This window comes from Tachyglossus aculeatus, chromosome 4, assembly GCF_015852505.1.
Source record: "Tachyglossus aculeatus isolate mTacAcu1 chromosome 4, mTacAcu1.pri, whole genome shotgun sequence".
In the NCBI taxonomy this organism is placed as follows: domain Eukaryota; kingdom Metazoa; phylum Chordata; class Mammalia; order Monotremata; family Tachyglossidae; genus Tachyglossus; species Tachyglossus aculeatus.
This window is the reverse complement of record NC_052069.1, coordinates 26,834,944-26,850,894: the sequence shown is the minus strand read 5'-3', so window position 1 is coordinate 26,850,894 and position 15,951 is coordinate 26,834,944. Positions and strand designations below refer to the sequence as shown.

Sequence of the window (15,951 nt, the reverse complement as noted above, 5' to 3'; positions counted from 1 at the left end):
GCCTGCACCCTCCGCTCCTCTGCTGCTAATCTCCTCACCGTACCTCGTTCTCGCCTGTCCCGCCACCGACCCCCGGCCCACATCATCCCCCGGGCCTGGAATGGCCTTCCTCTGCCCATCCGCCAAGCTAGCTCTCTTCCTCCCTTCAAGGCCCTACTGAGAGCTCACCTCCTCCAGGAGGCCTTCCCAGACTGAGCCCCTTCCTTCCTCTCCCCCTGTCCCCCTCTCCATCCCCCCCATCTTACCTCCTTCCCTTCCCCACAGCACCTGTATATATGTATATATGTTTGTACATATTTATTACTCTATTTATTTATTTATTTATTTATTTTACTTGTACATATCTATTCTATTTATTTTATTTTGTTAGTATGTTTGGTTTTGTTCTCTGTCTCCTCCTTTTAGACTGTGAGCCCACTGCTGGGTAGGGACTGTCTCTATATGTTGCCAACTTGTACTTCCCAAGCGCTTAGTACAGTGCTCTGCACACAGTAAGCGCTCAATAAATACGATTGATGATGATGATGATGATGATTGTCCTGCTGATATTACTTTACTAAGTGCATCATGTAATCAAGTGATCAATCAGTGGTATTTATTGTGGACTTACTGCGTGCAGAGCACTGTATTAAACTCTTGGGAGAGTACAGTGCAGTAGAGTAGGTAGACATGATCCCTGCTCAAATAGAGCATTATCACTCATCTGTAATGGATTTATTACACAATTCTGGGTTGTCTTAGTAAAGGTAATATATCAAAACTTGGCTCAGGAACCAGTGCCCCATTTTTAACATTGTTCCTATGAGAAAATTGGCTCCCAGGCAATATTTCGACCTAAGGTGCAGTTTTCAGGAATTGTCATAAGTCCTTTTTATGAAAAGACCTAAGCAGGTGGTAAACTATATACTCACAGAGCTCTGGATATATATTTACTTATATATCTCTTTTCCTTGAAAATAAAGAACAGGGAAACCCTGATTTACTCTGCCTATGGTTACACTACAATTGGTTCTTGGAAGCAATCTAGTCCCACAAAGACCAACACATGTCAGAGTCTGCCATGAGGTCTTGCTTGGAATAGGGCTTGGCACATAGTAAGTGCTTAACAAATACCATAAATATTATTATTATTATTATTATTATTATTATTATTAGTGCTCCTGTGACCAAATGGAGGCATTGTGGTGGTTTTGGGGCAAACTGGCCTCTACTGGGGCCCTTCTTGGGCATCGGGGCAGTAGCAGAGGAGGCAGGTTCAGATTCATTCATTCAATTGTATTTATTGAGTGCTTACTGTGTGCAGAGCACTGTATTAAGCGCTTGGGATGTACAAGTTGGCAACATATAGAGACTGTCCCTACCCAACAACAGGCTCACAGTCTAGAAGGGAGAGACAATCAACTAAACAAAACATGTAGACAGGTGTCAAAGTCGTCAGAACAAATAGAATCAAAGCTAAATGCACAGCTAAATTCCCCCTTCTCAGTCCAGGATTTGGGACTCCGTGGCACATTGCTCAGCCATTCATCAACTGAAAGTTGAGCTGTGGAAACTGAGACCTGACATTGCTTCTCTCAGGCCACACCCCTGTAGTAACCAGAAGTGTCATGGTTGGGGAGAATTGTGGGGGGTTCCAGCCAGTGCCCTTGAACTTGGAGTTTGGAGAATGGCAGGCAGTGGGTAATTTCCAGGATCCTCAGTGTGCTAAGTGGAAGAATTGTCATACATGCCTTTTGCAATTTGAAGAATCAATGCTAAAATGAATGTTTGGGGCACTGCTTTATGAAGGCCATTTATTCTCTTAGATCTATAATTACAGATCAATAAATTGAACTTATACAGGACATTGCAGTCTTAGTTTCCGTTGTTTCATTTCTTATTTCCCCACAACTGCCATTTCAGCACCTCCAAGTGACCTAAGCACTGTAGTACTCCTTGCTGCCTCCATTAATACACTTCCCAGTAGCACTTATGTACATATCCTTATTTCTCTCTGTGATTTATTTCAGAGTCTGAATCCCACTCTAGACTTTAAACTCCTTGTGGGCAGGGATTGTGTCTACCAAATCTATTGTATACAGTAAGGGTTCAGTTAATACCATTAATTGATTCCTGTTCCTTCTTGTGTGGGAAGATGAGGAGTTCTGTTTTTGACATATTAAATTTGAGGTGATGGTAGAACATCCAAGTAGAAATGTCTTGAAGGCAGGAGGAAACATGAACCTGCAGAGGAGGAGAGAGATCAGGGCTGAAGTTGTAAATTTGGGAATCATCTACATAGAGGAGGTAGTTGAAACCATGGAATGAGTTATCCAACAATGTGGGCATAGATGGAGAACAGGAAGGGACTGGGTGGGGATGAAGAATAAGAGGGGACCCAGAACTGAACCCTGAGGGATACCCTCAGGTAGCGGATGGGAGGCAGAGGAGAAGCCATCAAAAGAGACTGAGAATGAGTGGGCAGATAGATAGGAGGAGAACCAGGAGAGGACAGTGTCAGTGAAGTTGAGGTTGGATCACATTTTCAGGAGAAGGGGATGGTCGACATTGTCGAAGGCAGCTGAGAAGTCGAGGAGGATTAGGATCGAATAGAAGCCATTGGATTTGGTGAGAAGAGATCTTTGATGACCTTTCAGAGGGTGTTTTCTAGGGAGTGAAGTGGACAGAAGCCAGATTGGAAGGGGTCAAGGAGAGAATTGGAACCGAGGAACTTGAGAGTGGGTGTAGAAAACTCATTCAAGGAGTTTGTAGAGGAATGGTTGGGAGGAGATGCGGCAGTAACTGGAGGGAGCTGTGGGGACAAGGGAGGGTTTTTTCAGGATAGGGGAGACATGGGCATGTGTGAAAGCAGTGGGGAAGATTCACTGGAGAGTGAACAGTTGAACATGGTGGTTAGGGAGGGAAGAAGGGAAGGGGCAAGTGTTTTGATAAGGTGCAAAGGGATGGGGTTGGATGACCGGGTGGAGGGGATGGAATTTGAGAGAAGGCAGGAGATCTCCTCTTGAGATACTGTTGAGACAGATGTAAGAATTGAAGAAGGGGAAGGAAGGGTAGGGAATGGCGAGGGGTAGGGAAGATTTTAGGGAGATCATGTCTGAGAGTTTCGATTTTCTCAATAAAGTTGGTGGCCAGGTCATTAGGGGCAAGAGATGGGGAAAGTGGAGGGACAGGGGGTTTGAGGAAGGAGTTAAATGTCTGCAACAACTGGCGAGGGCAATGGGCATGGGTAGCAATAAGGATGGAGAAATAATTTTGCCATGCAGAGGAGAGGGTAGAGTTAAACACGTAAGGTAAACTTGAAGTGGACAAGGTCAGCCTCATATCTAGATTTCTATCAGCAGCGCTCTGAGGTTCATGCACAAGAGTGAAGGAAGAAGATCGAGGGGGTGATCCAGGCCTGTGGGTTAGTGGTATGAGAATGACGAAGGGATGGGGAACGAGTGAGTTCCGTTCAGTAGAGAGGGTGGGATTGAGAGCATCAGTTTGGTCATCAAGGGGAGGTAGTTTGGGTATGGAGGCTAAATGGGGCAAGATGAGTTGGATGGGGTCAAAAGATCAGAAATCTCTGTAGGGGAACAGCCCAGATTTGCGGGGAGGAGAAGTGTGGGAGAAAAAGCAGCTGAGGAGGTTGTAGTCAGATAGAGGGACTTCAGGGTATTCAGAGAAAAGGTACTAAATCCTCATTTGACAGATGAGGAAACAGGTCCTGAGAAGTTAATTGACTTGCCCAAGGTCACACAGCAAGTAAGAAGCAGATTACAAAACAGTTTGGACTTGAGGCCTTCAGCACAGGCTTGGGATTCAGAGGACCTGGGTTCTAATCTTGGATTAGACACCATTTGTCTCCTGTGTCACCTTGGGCAAGTCACTTAACTTCTCTGTGCCTCAGTTACCTCACCTGTTAAACGGGGTTTAAGATTATGAGGCAGATGCGAGATGTGGACTGTGTCCAACTTGATTAGCTCATATCTACCCCAGGGCTTAGTACAGTCCATGGGCCACAGTTAACAAATACCATTAAAAAAGAAAAGGAAAAAGTGGCAGAGCCAGAATTAGAATCCACGTCCTCTGGCTCTCAGGCCCCTGCTCTTTCTACTTGGCCATATTGCTTCTCTAACCAACCCTTTCACTTAAACAAAATGAAGAAGGTATAGAGTGGCATAATAATTGTGGCAGCTCATCTTTCAAGCCTATATTGAATCAATACCTTGCATTCATTCATTCAATCGTATTTCCTGAGTGCTTACTGTGTGCAGAGCACTGTACTAAGTGCTTCGGAGAGTACAATACAACAATAAACAGACACATTCCCTACCCACAACACGTGTACAGTCCAGGGGAAGGGAGAGAGACATGGCTCAGTGGAAAAAGCACGGGCTTGGAAGTAAGAAGTCGTGGGTTCTAATCCCGGCTCTGCCACTTGTCAGCTGTGTGACCTTGGACAAATCACCTACCTTCTCTGTGCCTCGTTTACCTCATCTGTAAAATAGGGATTAAGAGTGTGAGCCCCACGTGGGACAAGCTGATTACCTTGTATCTCCCCCAGTGCTTAGAACAGTGCTTGGCACATAGTAAGTGCTAAACAAATACTATTATTATTAGTAGTAGTAATAATAAATAAATTACAGATATAACAAATAAATTTCAGATATGTATCTTATGACAGGGTCTCCTTTCCTGGTGCTATTGACTTGCTGATTACGCTCTGCCCAGAGAAGGTTTTGAAACAGGTTCAATTGTATATATTTACTTCAAGAATTCAAACATGGAAAATACGTACTGGGAATCCATCTCCGTGTCTGCTCCCCCAAAGGAAAGAGGGGCAGTGAACAATGGGTATAGTTATAACTCTACACTCTCACCCTGTTAGAGGGGTAAAAAAAAATCCAAAAACCAACTCAACAAGAATACTTCAAGGTTTTCTTTTCAACTTTCCAGTTATGCTCTTTGTACAAATAGTTTTTGTTACATTTAGGAGATCATTAATGGGGCAGAAATATGAAAGTAATTTAAAAATGAGGTTTTTCTCCCAGGAGGTCTACTTTAATGAGTCCCCAGGTTGCCGGCCCAAATTTGCTGGGACACAGACCCTACCATCTCTAGGCTAACAGCTAAGCTAGTTTACCTTCTATCTTTTGGCAGGATGAATTGCCCCAAAGCTTGGATCGAGAGGCAAGCACAGCTATAAGCTAAATTCTCTTATTGGCCTTCTGACCCTATAGATCATCACAAGAATCCTTGTGGAATGTCTTCATAGGTGTTCACTTGCTTTAATTTGTTTTTCTACGAAGCAACCGATAAAAAATGAAAACCATCCAGGAATGGTTTATCTCATCCTTTCCCAAATGACACTTAAGCTTTCGGTACATCATGCGGAGTTTTAGCCATGTGATTCCTATTAAATTTGAGGGGGGTGAAATCACTCAACAAACCCGGTGGGTTTTGGGACATACACCCCCAAAGACCCTTCTGTGGGAGTTAGAATGCCAAAGAAAACTGAGGCAAAGCCAGATCATCCAATTTTATGTGCATTCTGTCACAGTTCCTACCGTATTACTATGCTGCCATATTTAGTCCAAGATAATATACGAGCAGGCACTGGGAAGTGCTGCAATTTTCAGGTGGTTTTCTAACGTGAATGAAGACAACAGTTTGCCGCACACAGCTGTTGGTTAACTGTGCAGATTTGTGTTTTAAAGATAAATATAATCACAGCTTAAACATCTGAACGTTCATCCATCTGAATGATATCCCTATGCAAATGAAGGGCATATAACATTTAGAGCAAACAGCTAGTGCATCATTTTCTTGTTTAGGGAAATGGCCTAGTTCTCTGACACATGCTCTTTTGACAGTCTTGCATTTTTCCATGAAGAAGATGTGATAGGGTGGTGGTTAAGTATGTTTTCGCAGTCTTTTGCATTCTTTAAAACCAATATTAACCATGCATGCACCAGATTAAATCTAAATAAATGTTAGTGTCCTAGAAGGCTCTAATCAATTGATCAATTATACTTATTGAGTACTTACTGTGTGCAGAGTACTGTACTGAGACCTTGGGAGAGTACGATATAACAGACTTGTTAGACGTCCTCTGCCCCCGATGTCCAAGTTCAAGTGATTTGAGAATTCGTTTCTGGAGTTCAACATTTGTGTGTTGTGAAAAGGTACATTCATTTTTATTCCGTGTTTTTTCTTTCCATTTTCATCTGATTTCATTTACTTTGCTTGGATATCTTCCAACTCCCAGGCCCGTGCTCTTTCCATTAGGCCACTCTGTTTCTCACTGGGTTACCTACCCCAGTGCTTAGTACAATGTTAGACACATAGCAAGTGCTTAACAAGCACCATAATGAAAATACTATGACAATTAGTATCCACATCTTTTGAACCTCAGGCCCGTGTTCATTCCACTAGGCCACGTTGCTACTGGTTCAGGCTGATTGTGGTGCCGTGAATTAATCTTGGATGGCCTCCTGGAGTAGAAACCTGGGGACTGATGTTTTTGGTGGATTTCTGGATAAAGGAATTTCTAGACTCAGAAGACATGATGTGCTCAGAGTTGAAGGCTGGAGAGCCAAGGACAAGGCACATTCAGAAGGGGAGCTTGGGACATACAAAGAGGGCAAACAGGGGAATAGAGGGTGAACAGAGCCATTATGTAAGGTGGGGAGAGTGGTGGAAAGCCTTGAAGCCAATGGGAAGGATTTTTGCTTGTTGTAGGAGGAGATGGGTCATAATTTGAGTTTTTTGAGGAGTGGAGAGATAAATGAGAAGCAGTGCTTTGAAAAAGATCACTCATGCAGGCAAGGGAGTGTGGACTGAAGTGGGAAGATGTTGGAGGAGGGAAAACCATTGAAGAGGCTGATGCAGGAGTCAACTGTGACATGACTTCAGCTTGGATGACTGTGGAGTGTTTTCAATAGAGAGGGAAGGGTAGATCCAGGATATGTTATGGCAGAAGAATCAGCAAGCTATTGGTCTCTAATGTCCAAAATAGGACTAAAAATTTTGAAGTGAGGAAATCATTGATAACTGAATATATATATATTTTGGGTTCCAAAGTCCATACCATATGTCTATTTATCTATATGTATATTTATAGCTATATATCTATATCTATATATCTATATCTATATACCTATGTCTATATCTGTATATATGGAACCCAAAGTCCCAACCACCTAATTGCTCTGCACACAGTAAGTGCTCAATAAATACGATTGAATGAATATAGGCTGTCAGATCTGTTGTGTCTGTTTGCAGCATCTGCTACCGTTTTAACTCTTGCCTGCTTGTCTATGATTTTTGTTAATAAAAAAACATGCCTTTATTGATAGTAGGGTGCCATGGTCATCTCTTTGTGGTACTTATCTCCCAGTTTTTGTGGGGATGCAGCATTTCATAAGGGTTTGTTTTACTGTCTTCTTAAAACATTTTTATGTCCTCCTTGCTACCCTACAGAAGCTGTTTGGGTTCTTGCAGTCCATTCTTCTCACATGTCCCATAGCACAGGATGTTGTGCTGAGCATATTTTCAGTGCTAGGAGGCTTGCTGCATTCTAGACCCTTCTGGACTGTGAGCCCATTGTTGGGTAGGGACCGTCTCTCTATGTTGCCAACTTGTACTTCCCAAGTGCTTAGTACAGTGCTCTGCACACAGTAAGTGCTCAATAAATACGATTGAATGAATGAATGAATGAATTCCCAGACTCAGTTGCTTTTTATCTTGTCTTGCCATTCAATTCCTAAAATCCTCCCTTTCCTTTATTACTCTGCCACGACTCAGATCCAGACACCTATAGTATACCACCTTGCGTACTGTTTGGGCCTCCTTCCTGCCCTCCCTGCTATCTGTCTCTCCCCACTCTAATCCATAATCCATTCTGCTGCCAGGATCATTTTTCTAAAAAAAAGTTCAGTCCATGATTGCCCACTCCTCAAGAATTTCCTGGGGTTGCCCATCCTCCTCTGCATCAAACAGAAACTTCTTAAAATTGGCTTTAAAAAGCTTAATCAACTCACCCCCGCCTACTTAACTTGCAAATTTCCTACAACCCAGCCCATGTACTTCACTCCTCTAATCCCTGTTTACTCACTTTCCCTCGATCTTGTGTATCTCACCATCAACCTCTGGCCCACATCCTGCCCTACACTCTACATATGACAGTCCACCGCTCTCCCCACTGTTAAAGCCTTATTAAAATCACATCTCCTCCAAAAGGCCTTCTCCAACTAAGCCCTCGTTTTCCGTACTCCTTCCCCTTTTTGCATCACCCTTGTACTTGGATTCGTACCTAAGATATTTACCCCACTCTCAAGCCCACAACACTTAAGTACATATCTTTAATTTATATATGTCAATGTCTATCTCCCTCTCCAGACCGTAAGCTCCCTGTGGGCAGGAAATGTGTCTTCCAATTCTGCTCTATCTTAGTCTCCTAAGCACTTAGTATAACACTGTGCACACGGTAAGTACTCAATAAATACCATTGATTGACTGATGCTGTCCCAAGTGCTAAGCACAGTTCTCCCTGTGCAGTAATCACTCAATAAAACCACTGACATATTGATTGCTTGTGGTATTTGTATCGAGTCCTGATCCTGTAGCTGCAGAGAAGATTGGATAGTGCTACTACTCTGTGGATCTTACATTTGATATGTAGCCTAGTTCCTGCTGCTGGAAAACTGTTTTCCAGTCTTCCATTGGATGTGCTGGCCTTCTCGATTTTATTTTCTACTTCCTTGCATAACATTTGCAGCACGGGTCAGTGTTGCCTAGTTACAAAAATTCTGTGAAGGTGGTTAGTTCTGTGTTGCCAATATATATTTTTGTTTGTGTCAATGATATCCCTGGTGCCAGCCAAAACACAACTCTGGTTTTCTTTATCCTTACAGTCAGCCCTTAATGCTTGGCTGATTTGGCAAAGTACTTTACAAGTATTTGCATGTCTACTTTGGTGGGTGCCTTTTAGATGCAGTCATTCACGTACGGCAATTGTTGAATGATTGTCTCTAGGATTTTGGATGATGCTCCAAGCCTGTGGCGTTGGAAGAGTCTCCTGAGGAGCAGAAATGTATTCTGCAGCCAAGATCTATTATTGCATCTTCCAGCATGGCAGTGTAGGAAACACTGAACAGGATTGAGCCCATATGGATCTCTACTTTATCTCATCACCAAGGGGGATATATTGGACAGGGATCTCCAGTCCTGACCCAGCTAGTCTGGCCACCTTCAAATAGTCTCAGAATCATAATGAAGTTTTCAGAGAAACCAAGTTTGCTAATCACAGTCAATCATTCAGTCATATTTATGAACACTTTACTAAGCTCTTGGGAGAGTACCACCTAGCAGAGTTGGTAGACACGTTCTCTGGCCCACAAGGAGCTTATAGAGTAGAGGGACAGGCAGACATTAATATAAATAAATAAAGTATAGATAGGTATGCAAGTCCTATGGAGCTGAGGGAAGGGTGAATAAAAGGAGCAGTTCCAAGTGCCAAGGTGATGGAGTGGGAGAAAAGGAAATGAGGGCTTAATCAGTAAAGGACTCTTGGAGATGTGCCTTTAATAAATAAAGTTTTGTAGGTGGGAAGAGTGATCGTCTGTCGGGTCAGTTCCAGGGTCCAGATCTGTTTATGAGGTCATCAGCAGATGTCACCCCACCAACGCTTAGGACAGTGCTTCTCACATAGTAAGCGCTTAACAAATGCCATCGTTATTATTTCCTCCTTGCTTGTAGGTCTCAGAAGGTATGCCATCATGCCTTGCCTTTTTCCGTGTCTCTGATTGCTGCAGTGACTTTCTTAATAGTTGGGCCAAGTGCCACGTTTTGCCTACTGGAAGAGTTTTCTTTGTTTTGAAGGGCCTCATCGTCGGAAGTTTGAGGTGTGTTGAGAAGAACATTGAAATGCTGTTGATATCTTTACAAAGCACTCTTCTCTACCATATACTGTAACAGTGTCTCTGGATCACATGACTGAAACTAATGGAAGGGCATAATTAAAGCTTAATCTGTTCGTTACCAAACAGAGCTAATTACACCAGGCAATTTAAATTTGCTATTAATTGGTCTCAGAAACATTTGACTAATTTAATTTTTTTTAATTGTCTAGACTCCTCCTCGACCGAACACAGCCCCAGGAAGCATGCAACGTCCCGTTCGACTGCAGCCTCTTCTCAGTACTCCCTCAGGAGGATTTGTCCCGAAGAGAACTTCAGGCTTCAGATCAAAGACCTCTGCACGTGAAAGCCACCCTCCATTTCCTAGTGGGGTTAGATGTTTCTTGTTTAAAAAAAAATTCTTAAAAGAATATTACAGGATTTCAGGGCCTCACGAAACATTTTACATGTTAGATTTCTTAGTGATTGTGGTATACCTGAAGTCTTTATTATGTACTAAGCACTGTATTTAGTGCTGGAGTAGATAGAAGATGATTCATTCATTCATTCATTCATTCAGTCGTATTTATTGAGCGCTTACTGTGTGCAGAGCACTGTACTAAGCACTTGGGAAGTACAAATAGGTAACATATAGAGACGGTTCCTACCTAACAACAGGCTCCCTGTGTGCATAGCACTGTGCTAAGCACTTGGGAAGTACAAGTCGGTAACATATAGATATGGTCCCTAGCTAACAACAGGCTCGCAGTCTAGAATGGGGAGACAGACAACAAAACGAAACATATAGACAGGTGTCAAAATCATCAGTCAAGTTCCACTTTGGGCTCACAGAGCTCACTTCAAAGCCCTACTGAGAGCTCACCTCCTCCAGGAGGCCTTCCCAGATTGAGCCTCCTCCTTCCTCTCCCCCTCCTACCCCTCTCCATCCCCCTACTTTACCTCCTTCCCCTCCCCACAGCACCTATATATATATATGTTTGTACTTATTTATTACACTATCAATTTATTTATTTTACTTGTACATATTTATTCTATTTTGTTAATATGTTTTGTTTGGTTGTCTGTCCCCCCATTCTAGACTGTGAGCCCGCTGTTGGGTAGGGACCGTCTCTATATGTTGCCAACTTGTACTTCCCAAGTGCTTAGTACAGGGCTCTGCACACAGTAAGCGCTCACTAAATATGATAGAATGAATGAAGTAGGAAGGAAAATAGATAGGGAATCCACATTTTGTAGATGAAGGAACTAAGTCACAGGGATGTTATGTGACTTTCCCAAAGTCACGCAGCAGGTAAGGTGGTGGGCGCAGGATTGGAACCTAGGTTCTCTGACTCACAGAGATGTGCTCTTTGCACTAGCCCACACTGCTTCTCATTTCTATTCAGACAGTTCCCTGCTCTTTAATTGTTTTCCTCTAAGCAGAGTTCACCGTGAGACAAAGTTCTGCTGAGGGAATAGCATCCATAATGGATCAGTTAGAACTGGGGCAGTGCTATTCCACAGGAAAAGGAAGGAATCTTCCAGTCAGAACTGCCTATGAAATCCTAACAAAGAAGAGACCAGGCCTCAAGCCTGCCATTTCCAAACTCTATGAGCTTTACCCCAAGGGCAGTTGTTAGTAGGTGAGACTAGATAGAGCATGATAGATTTTGTAGAATGATCTAGCTTCGCTCATTCCCTGATGCAGCTGACAGGGTTTTGGTCTGAGAGTGCTCTAGAGTTTTATTCTGCTTTCTCCTCCAGGCTCTGACGCTGTCAAATGTCACACATTTCAGCAGGAAGTCAGTTGGAATAAGTGATCGGACTGTGAACTCCTCCCACTTGACTGCAAGCTCCTTATGGACATAGAAAATGCCCACCAACTCTTCCGAGCGCTTATACAGTATTGTGTGCACAGTAAACATTCAATAAATACCATTAATGGATTGAATTTGATAAGCCACTATAAGCAATTCACTCCATGTGAATCCCATTTTGCTCAAGTTATATATAGTGAGGGACCAGAAGGTGTAAGACTATATGACTATATATTTTTTTAAATGCTCCATATGGCTGTGAGCATATAAACTAAAGTCCAGCATAGTCGAAATTTCATTATAACACTATGGCTTATAGCAGGATTCTCCACAGAGTGAAGGGAAACTAAGGCATCATCAAATTGATTTCTCTTCACTTGGATGTGTGCTTATCTTTGATCAGAGTGAAAATTCATCGCAGTGAACTCTTTTGGAATTTTATAAGTAGCTAAGGGTTTCTCTTGTCCAGTCCAATCAGTCCATAAACAGCCAAGATAGATAAGTGTGTAAAAGACTAAATCCTTAGCATACGTGGGGAGTGTGTAGAAATGGCAATGGGGTCCATGAGAGTGTTTATGCCATATAGGACAATTAAACACAATGGGCGTTTCTAGAGTTGAGAGCTTAATTTGAAAGATGTTTGTGTTCCAGTGTGGTTGCACCTCAGTTTCATCTGTAAATTAGTCTGGAATAGTGCCACTGTCTGTGTAAGTCTATAGGGAAAAGCAAGTAGGAGCTCATTAAATTTTGCCTGAAATGTCAGGTCCCAGGTGAGAAGCAGATATTTCTACCACCTAAACCTGGTTTTGATGCTTGGACAACTCTTTCCACAAAGCCGTGGAAACAGCACGGGCTTTGGAGTCAGCGGTCATGGGTTCAAATTCCAACTCCGCCAATTGTCAGCTGTGTGACTTTGGGCAAGTCACTTAACTTCTCTGTGCCTCAGTGACCTCACCTGTAAAATGGGGATTGAGACTGTGAGCCCCCCGTGGGACAACCTGATCACCTTGTAACCTCCCCAGTGCTTAAAATGGTGCTTTGCACATTGTAAGAGCTTAATAAATGCCATCATTATTATTATTATTACTTGCAGGGAACTTGTCAGCCAACTCTGCTGTATTGTACTCTCCCAAGAGCTTAGTACAGCCATCTGCATGTAGTGAGCTCTCAATAAATACCGTCGATCTATTGATTAATTGTTAGGGTCGGTGACAAGGTCAAATGGAATCAACTGAAAGAGTTGGGAAATTATGGAGGATTTAAAGCAAGTGAAAATTTCCCCTCTAGTAAAGTCGTGATAGCCTTGTGAATCCATTTGCCGTGGCTTGTATAGCAGTGCATGCTTTCCAGCGTACTCCAGCTCTGTTAATGTGGGACGCATAAAGACGTGAAGGGAAATCACCATGGTTTCTTTGTAATTTCATTCCCCACCTTTAATATCAAATGAATTTAGTCACTGTGGAATCTGATTGCAGGGCCACAAAGATGTAAGGTTCCTGAACTCCACGGGCTTTTCGAATCGAACCTCCCCATATCAACTTCCCATTATCAACAATTTCATGGTGCCAGTTCCTCCGCCGCCTAAAACAGATAATGTCATCAAAAGAACTCGACCCGGGATGCTGAGAGGAAGACGATTTCGCCCGACCACGGCCCCAAATGACTTGGAACCTCTCCCACCAAAGGTAACACAAAACCAATTAGATTTCCTATTTGTGTGTTGGTCAGCAGTAGGCTGAAGACTTCCCAGAAGGGTAGAGGCTGTGGAGATTAAAGTGGAGTGAAGAGGCCTAGTCACAGAAATAGGATCCATTCCTTAAGTGCATCGGACTTTGAGTGGCTCCATTAAATATTTGCCTTAGAGAAAAAGTGTAGCCTAGTGGAAAGAGCACTATATTGGCTCTCTATATAAGGCCTGGGAGTCAAAGATCTGCTGTGTGACCTTGAGAAAGTCATTTAACTTCTCTGTGCCTCAATTACTTCATCGGTGAAATGGGAATTAAATCCTACTCCTTCCTACTTAGACTGTGAGCCTCCTGTGGGACAGGGACTGTTTCCAACCTGATTAACTTGTATCTACCCCAGCACTTAGAACAGTGCTTGGCACATAGTAAGAGCTTAACAAGTATTGTAAGATGAGAAGATGAGATAAAATTGTTTTGTAATTGCCACACTGATCCACAGACCCTTTTATGCTATAGGACAGTAGTTCCTACAACTGCCCCAGTTCACCTTTTCTGTAATAGAAAGATATGACACATCTTTTTTACCTTTAATAAAATATGGAAGCTTATTTTTAGTGACTAACAAAATTATTATCTTACACTGACTTTTAACAATTTTCCCCAGGTCTCATTCCATTTCTCATCAAAGATATTAATTATAGCTTCAGGCTTATTTTTCCAAATACTGATCCAGAATGCTTTAAGGCCAATTAGGCGGCTAATCTGTAAAACACATCTCAAACGTAAATGACCTTCCTCCCTTTACTCCCTCCTTTTTGATTTCATGATAGCAATAGAAGGATTATGAATGATATAGAGAAGCAGCGTGGCTTAGTGGAAAGAGCACGGGCTTGGGAATCAGAGGACATGGGTTCTAATCCCTGCTCGGCCATTTGTCTGCTGTGTGACCTTGGGCAAGCCACTTCACTTCTCTGTGCCTCAGTAACTTCATCTGTCAAATGGGGATTAAGACTGTGAGCCCCACGTGGGACAACCTGATTACCTTGTATCTACCCCAGTGCTTAGAACAGTGCTTGGCACATGTGAGCCCGCTGTTGGGTAGGGACCATCTCTATGTGTTGCCAACTTGTACTCCCAAGCGCTTAGTACAGTGTTCTGCACACAGTAAGTGCTCAATAAATATGATTGAATGAATGAATGAATAGTAAGCGCTTAACAAATATCACAATTATAATTATATAGTATATTTTAGACAGTCAAATGAATGTTAATGCTTTTCTCACATAAGGAAATTGAGGCTTATATTCTCATAGCACCTTAGCTAATTCTAAGGCCGAAAGCAGTTGGTTTAATGTCGAAACTCAGGCTTGATAATGTAAATACTAAGAACTAGGATTTATTTGCTCATGGCAATTAAAGAAAAAATTCAGCTGTGCCAATAAAAAGAGTTGGGAGATGGAAAATTCCAGCTTACCTCAGTAATTTTTCTGGGTAAGAAAGAAGAACATGTTGATAATCATTGTAATGTTTAACATTGAAAACAAGGATTTAAATATCACCTTCCACTGGGAGCTCTGATGGAGATCTTGTCCCCATTAAACGTGCGACTAGTGGAAAGAGTCCCACACTCAGGGTCATATGTGGAGAGTTTTCAGTACTCTACCAGTCTCAACTACAGGAGGGAGAGTCAAGCAGAGGCCGACCCATTTGATTCCTAGCTTGGCCAGTGGCTAGCGAGTGGAAGGCAATCTTCTACAAGTCAAAACTCACTTGTGCTGGGCAGCAGTGTAATGGGAGGGGGTTGAGGACGGAGACTCAAGTCTACTATGTGGAAGGAGGCAATGGTAAACCACTTCCATATTTATACCATGAAAACTCTATGGATCCGCTACCAGAATGATTGTAGATGGAGGTAGGGTGTTCTGGGAGAGATGTGGCCCTGGCGTCACAATGGGTCGGAGACAACTCGATGGCGTAAGACAAGACAAGTGGAAAGAGCGCAAGACCTGGAGTCAAAATCAATCAATCAATCAATCGTATTTATTGAGTGCTTACTGTGTGCAGAGCACTGTACTAAGCGCTTGGGAAGTCCAAGTTGGCAACATATAGAGACAGTCCCTACCCAACAGTGGGCTCACAGTCTAAAAGGGGGAGACAGAGAACAAAACCAAACATACTAACAAAATACAATAAATAGAATAGATATGTACAAGTAAAATAAATAGAGTAATAAATATGTACAAACGTATATACGTATATACAGGTGCTGTGGGGAAGGGAAGGAGCTAAAATGGGGGGGTGGAGAGGGGGACGAGGGGGAGATGAAGGAAGGGGCTCAGTCTGGGAAGGCCTCCTGGAGGAGGTGAGCTCTCAGTAGGGCCTTGAAGTTACTGGGTTCAGCTCCCCACTCTGTCACTTGCTGTGTGACCTCAGGCAAGTCATTTGACTTCTCTGCCTCAGTTTCCTGATCTGTAAAATGGGGATTCAATACCTGTTCTCCCTCCCCGTGTGATCTGACCCCCTTGTGGTACAGACATCATGTCTGATCTGATTGTATTGTGTCTACAC

General features: G+C 42.8%; 1 protein-coding gene across 3 annotated transcripts in view; it reads left to right on the top strand.

Annotated features, from left to right (window-relative positions):
* The window catches only part of ERICH3 (glutamate rich 3), a 121,786-nt gene that overhangs the window by 50,375 nt on the left and 55,460 nt on the right, over nucleotides 1-15,951 (top strand). For all 3 annotated transcript variants that reach the window (XM_038745945.1, XM_038745946.1, XM_038745943.1), the window contains exons 6-7: nucleotides 10,115-10,273; nucleotides 13,174-13,383. In XM_038745945.1, the coding sequence (XP_038601873.1) occupies nucleotides 10,115-10,273; nucleotides 13,174-13,383 (369 nt within the window). The remainder of the gene's footprint in view (nucleotides 1-10,114; nucleotides 10,274-13,173; nucleotides 13,384-15,951) is intronic.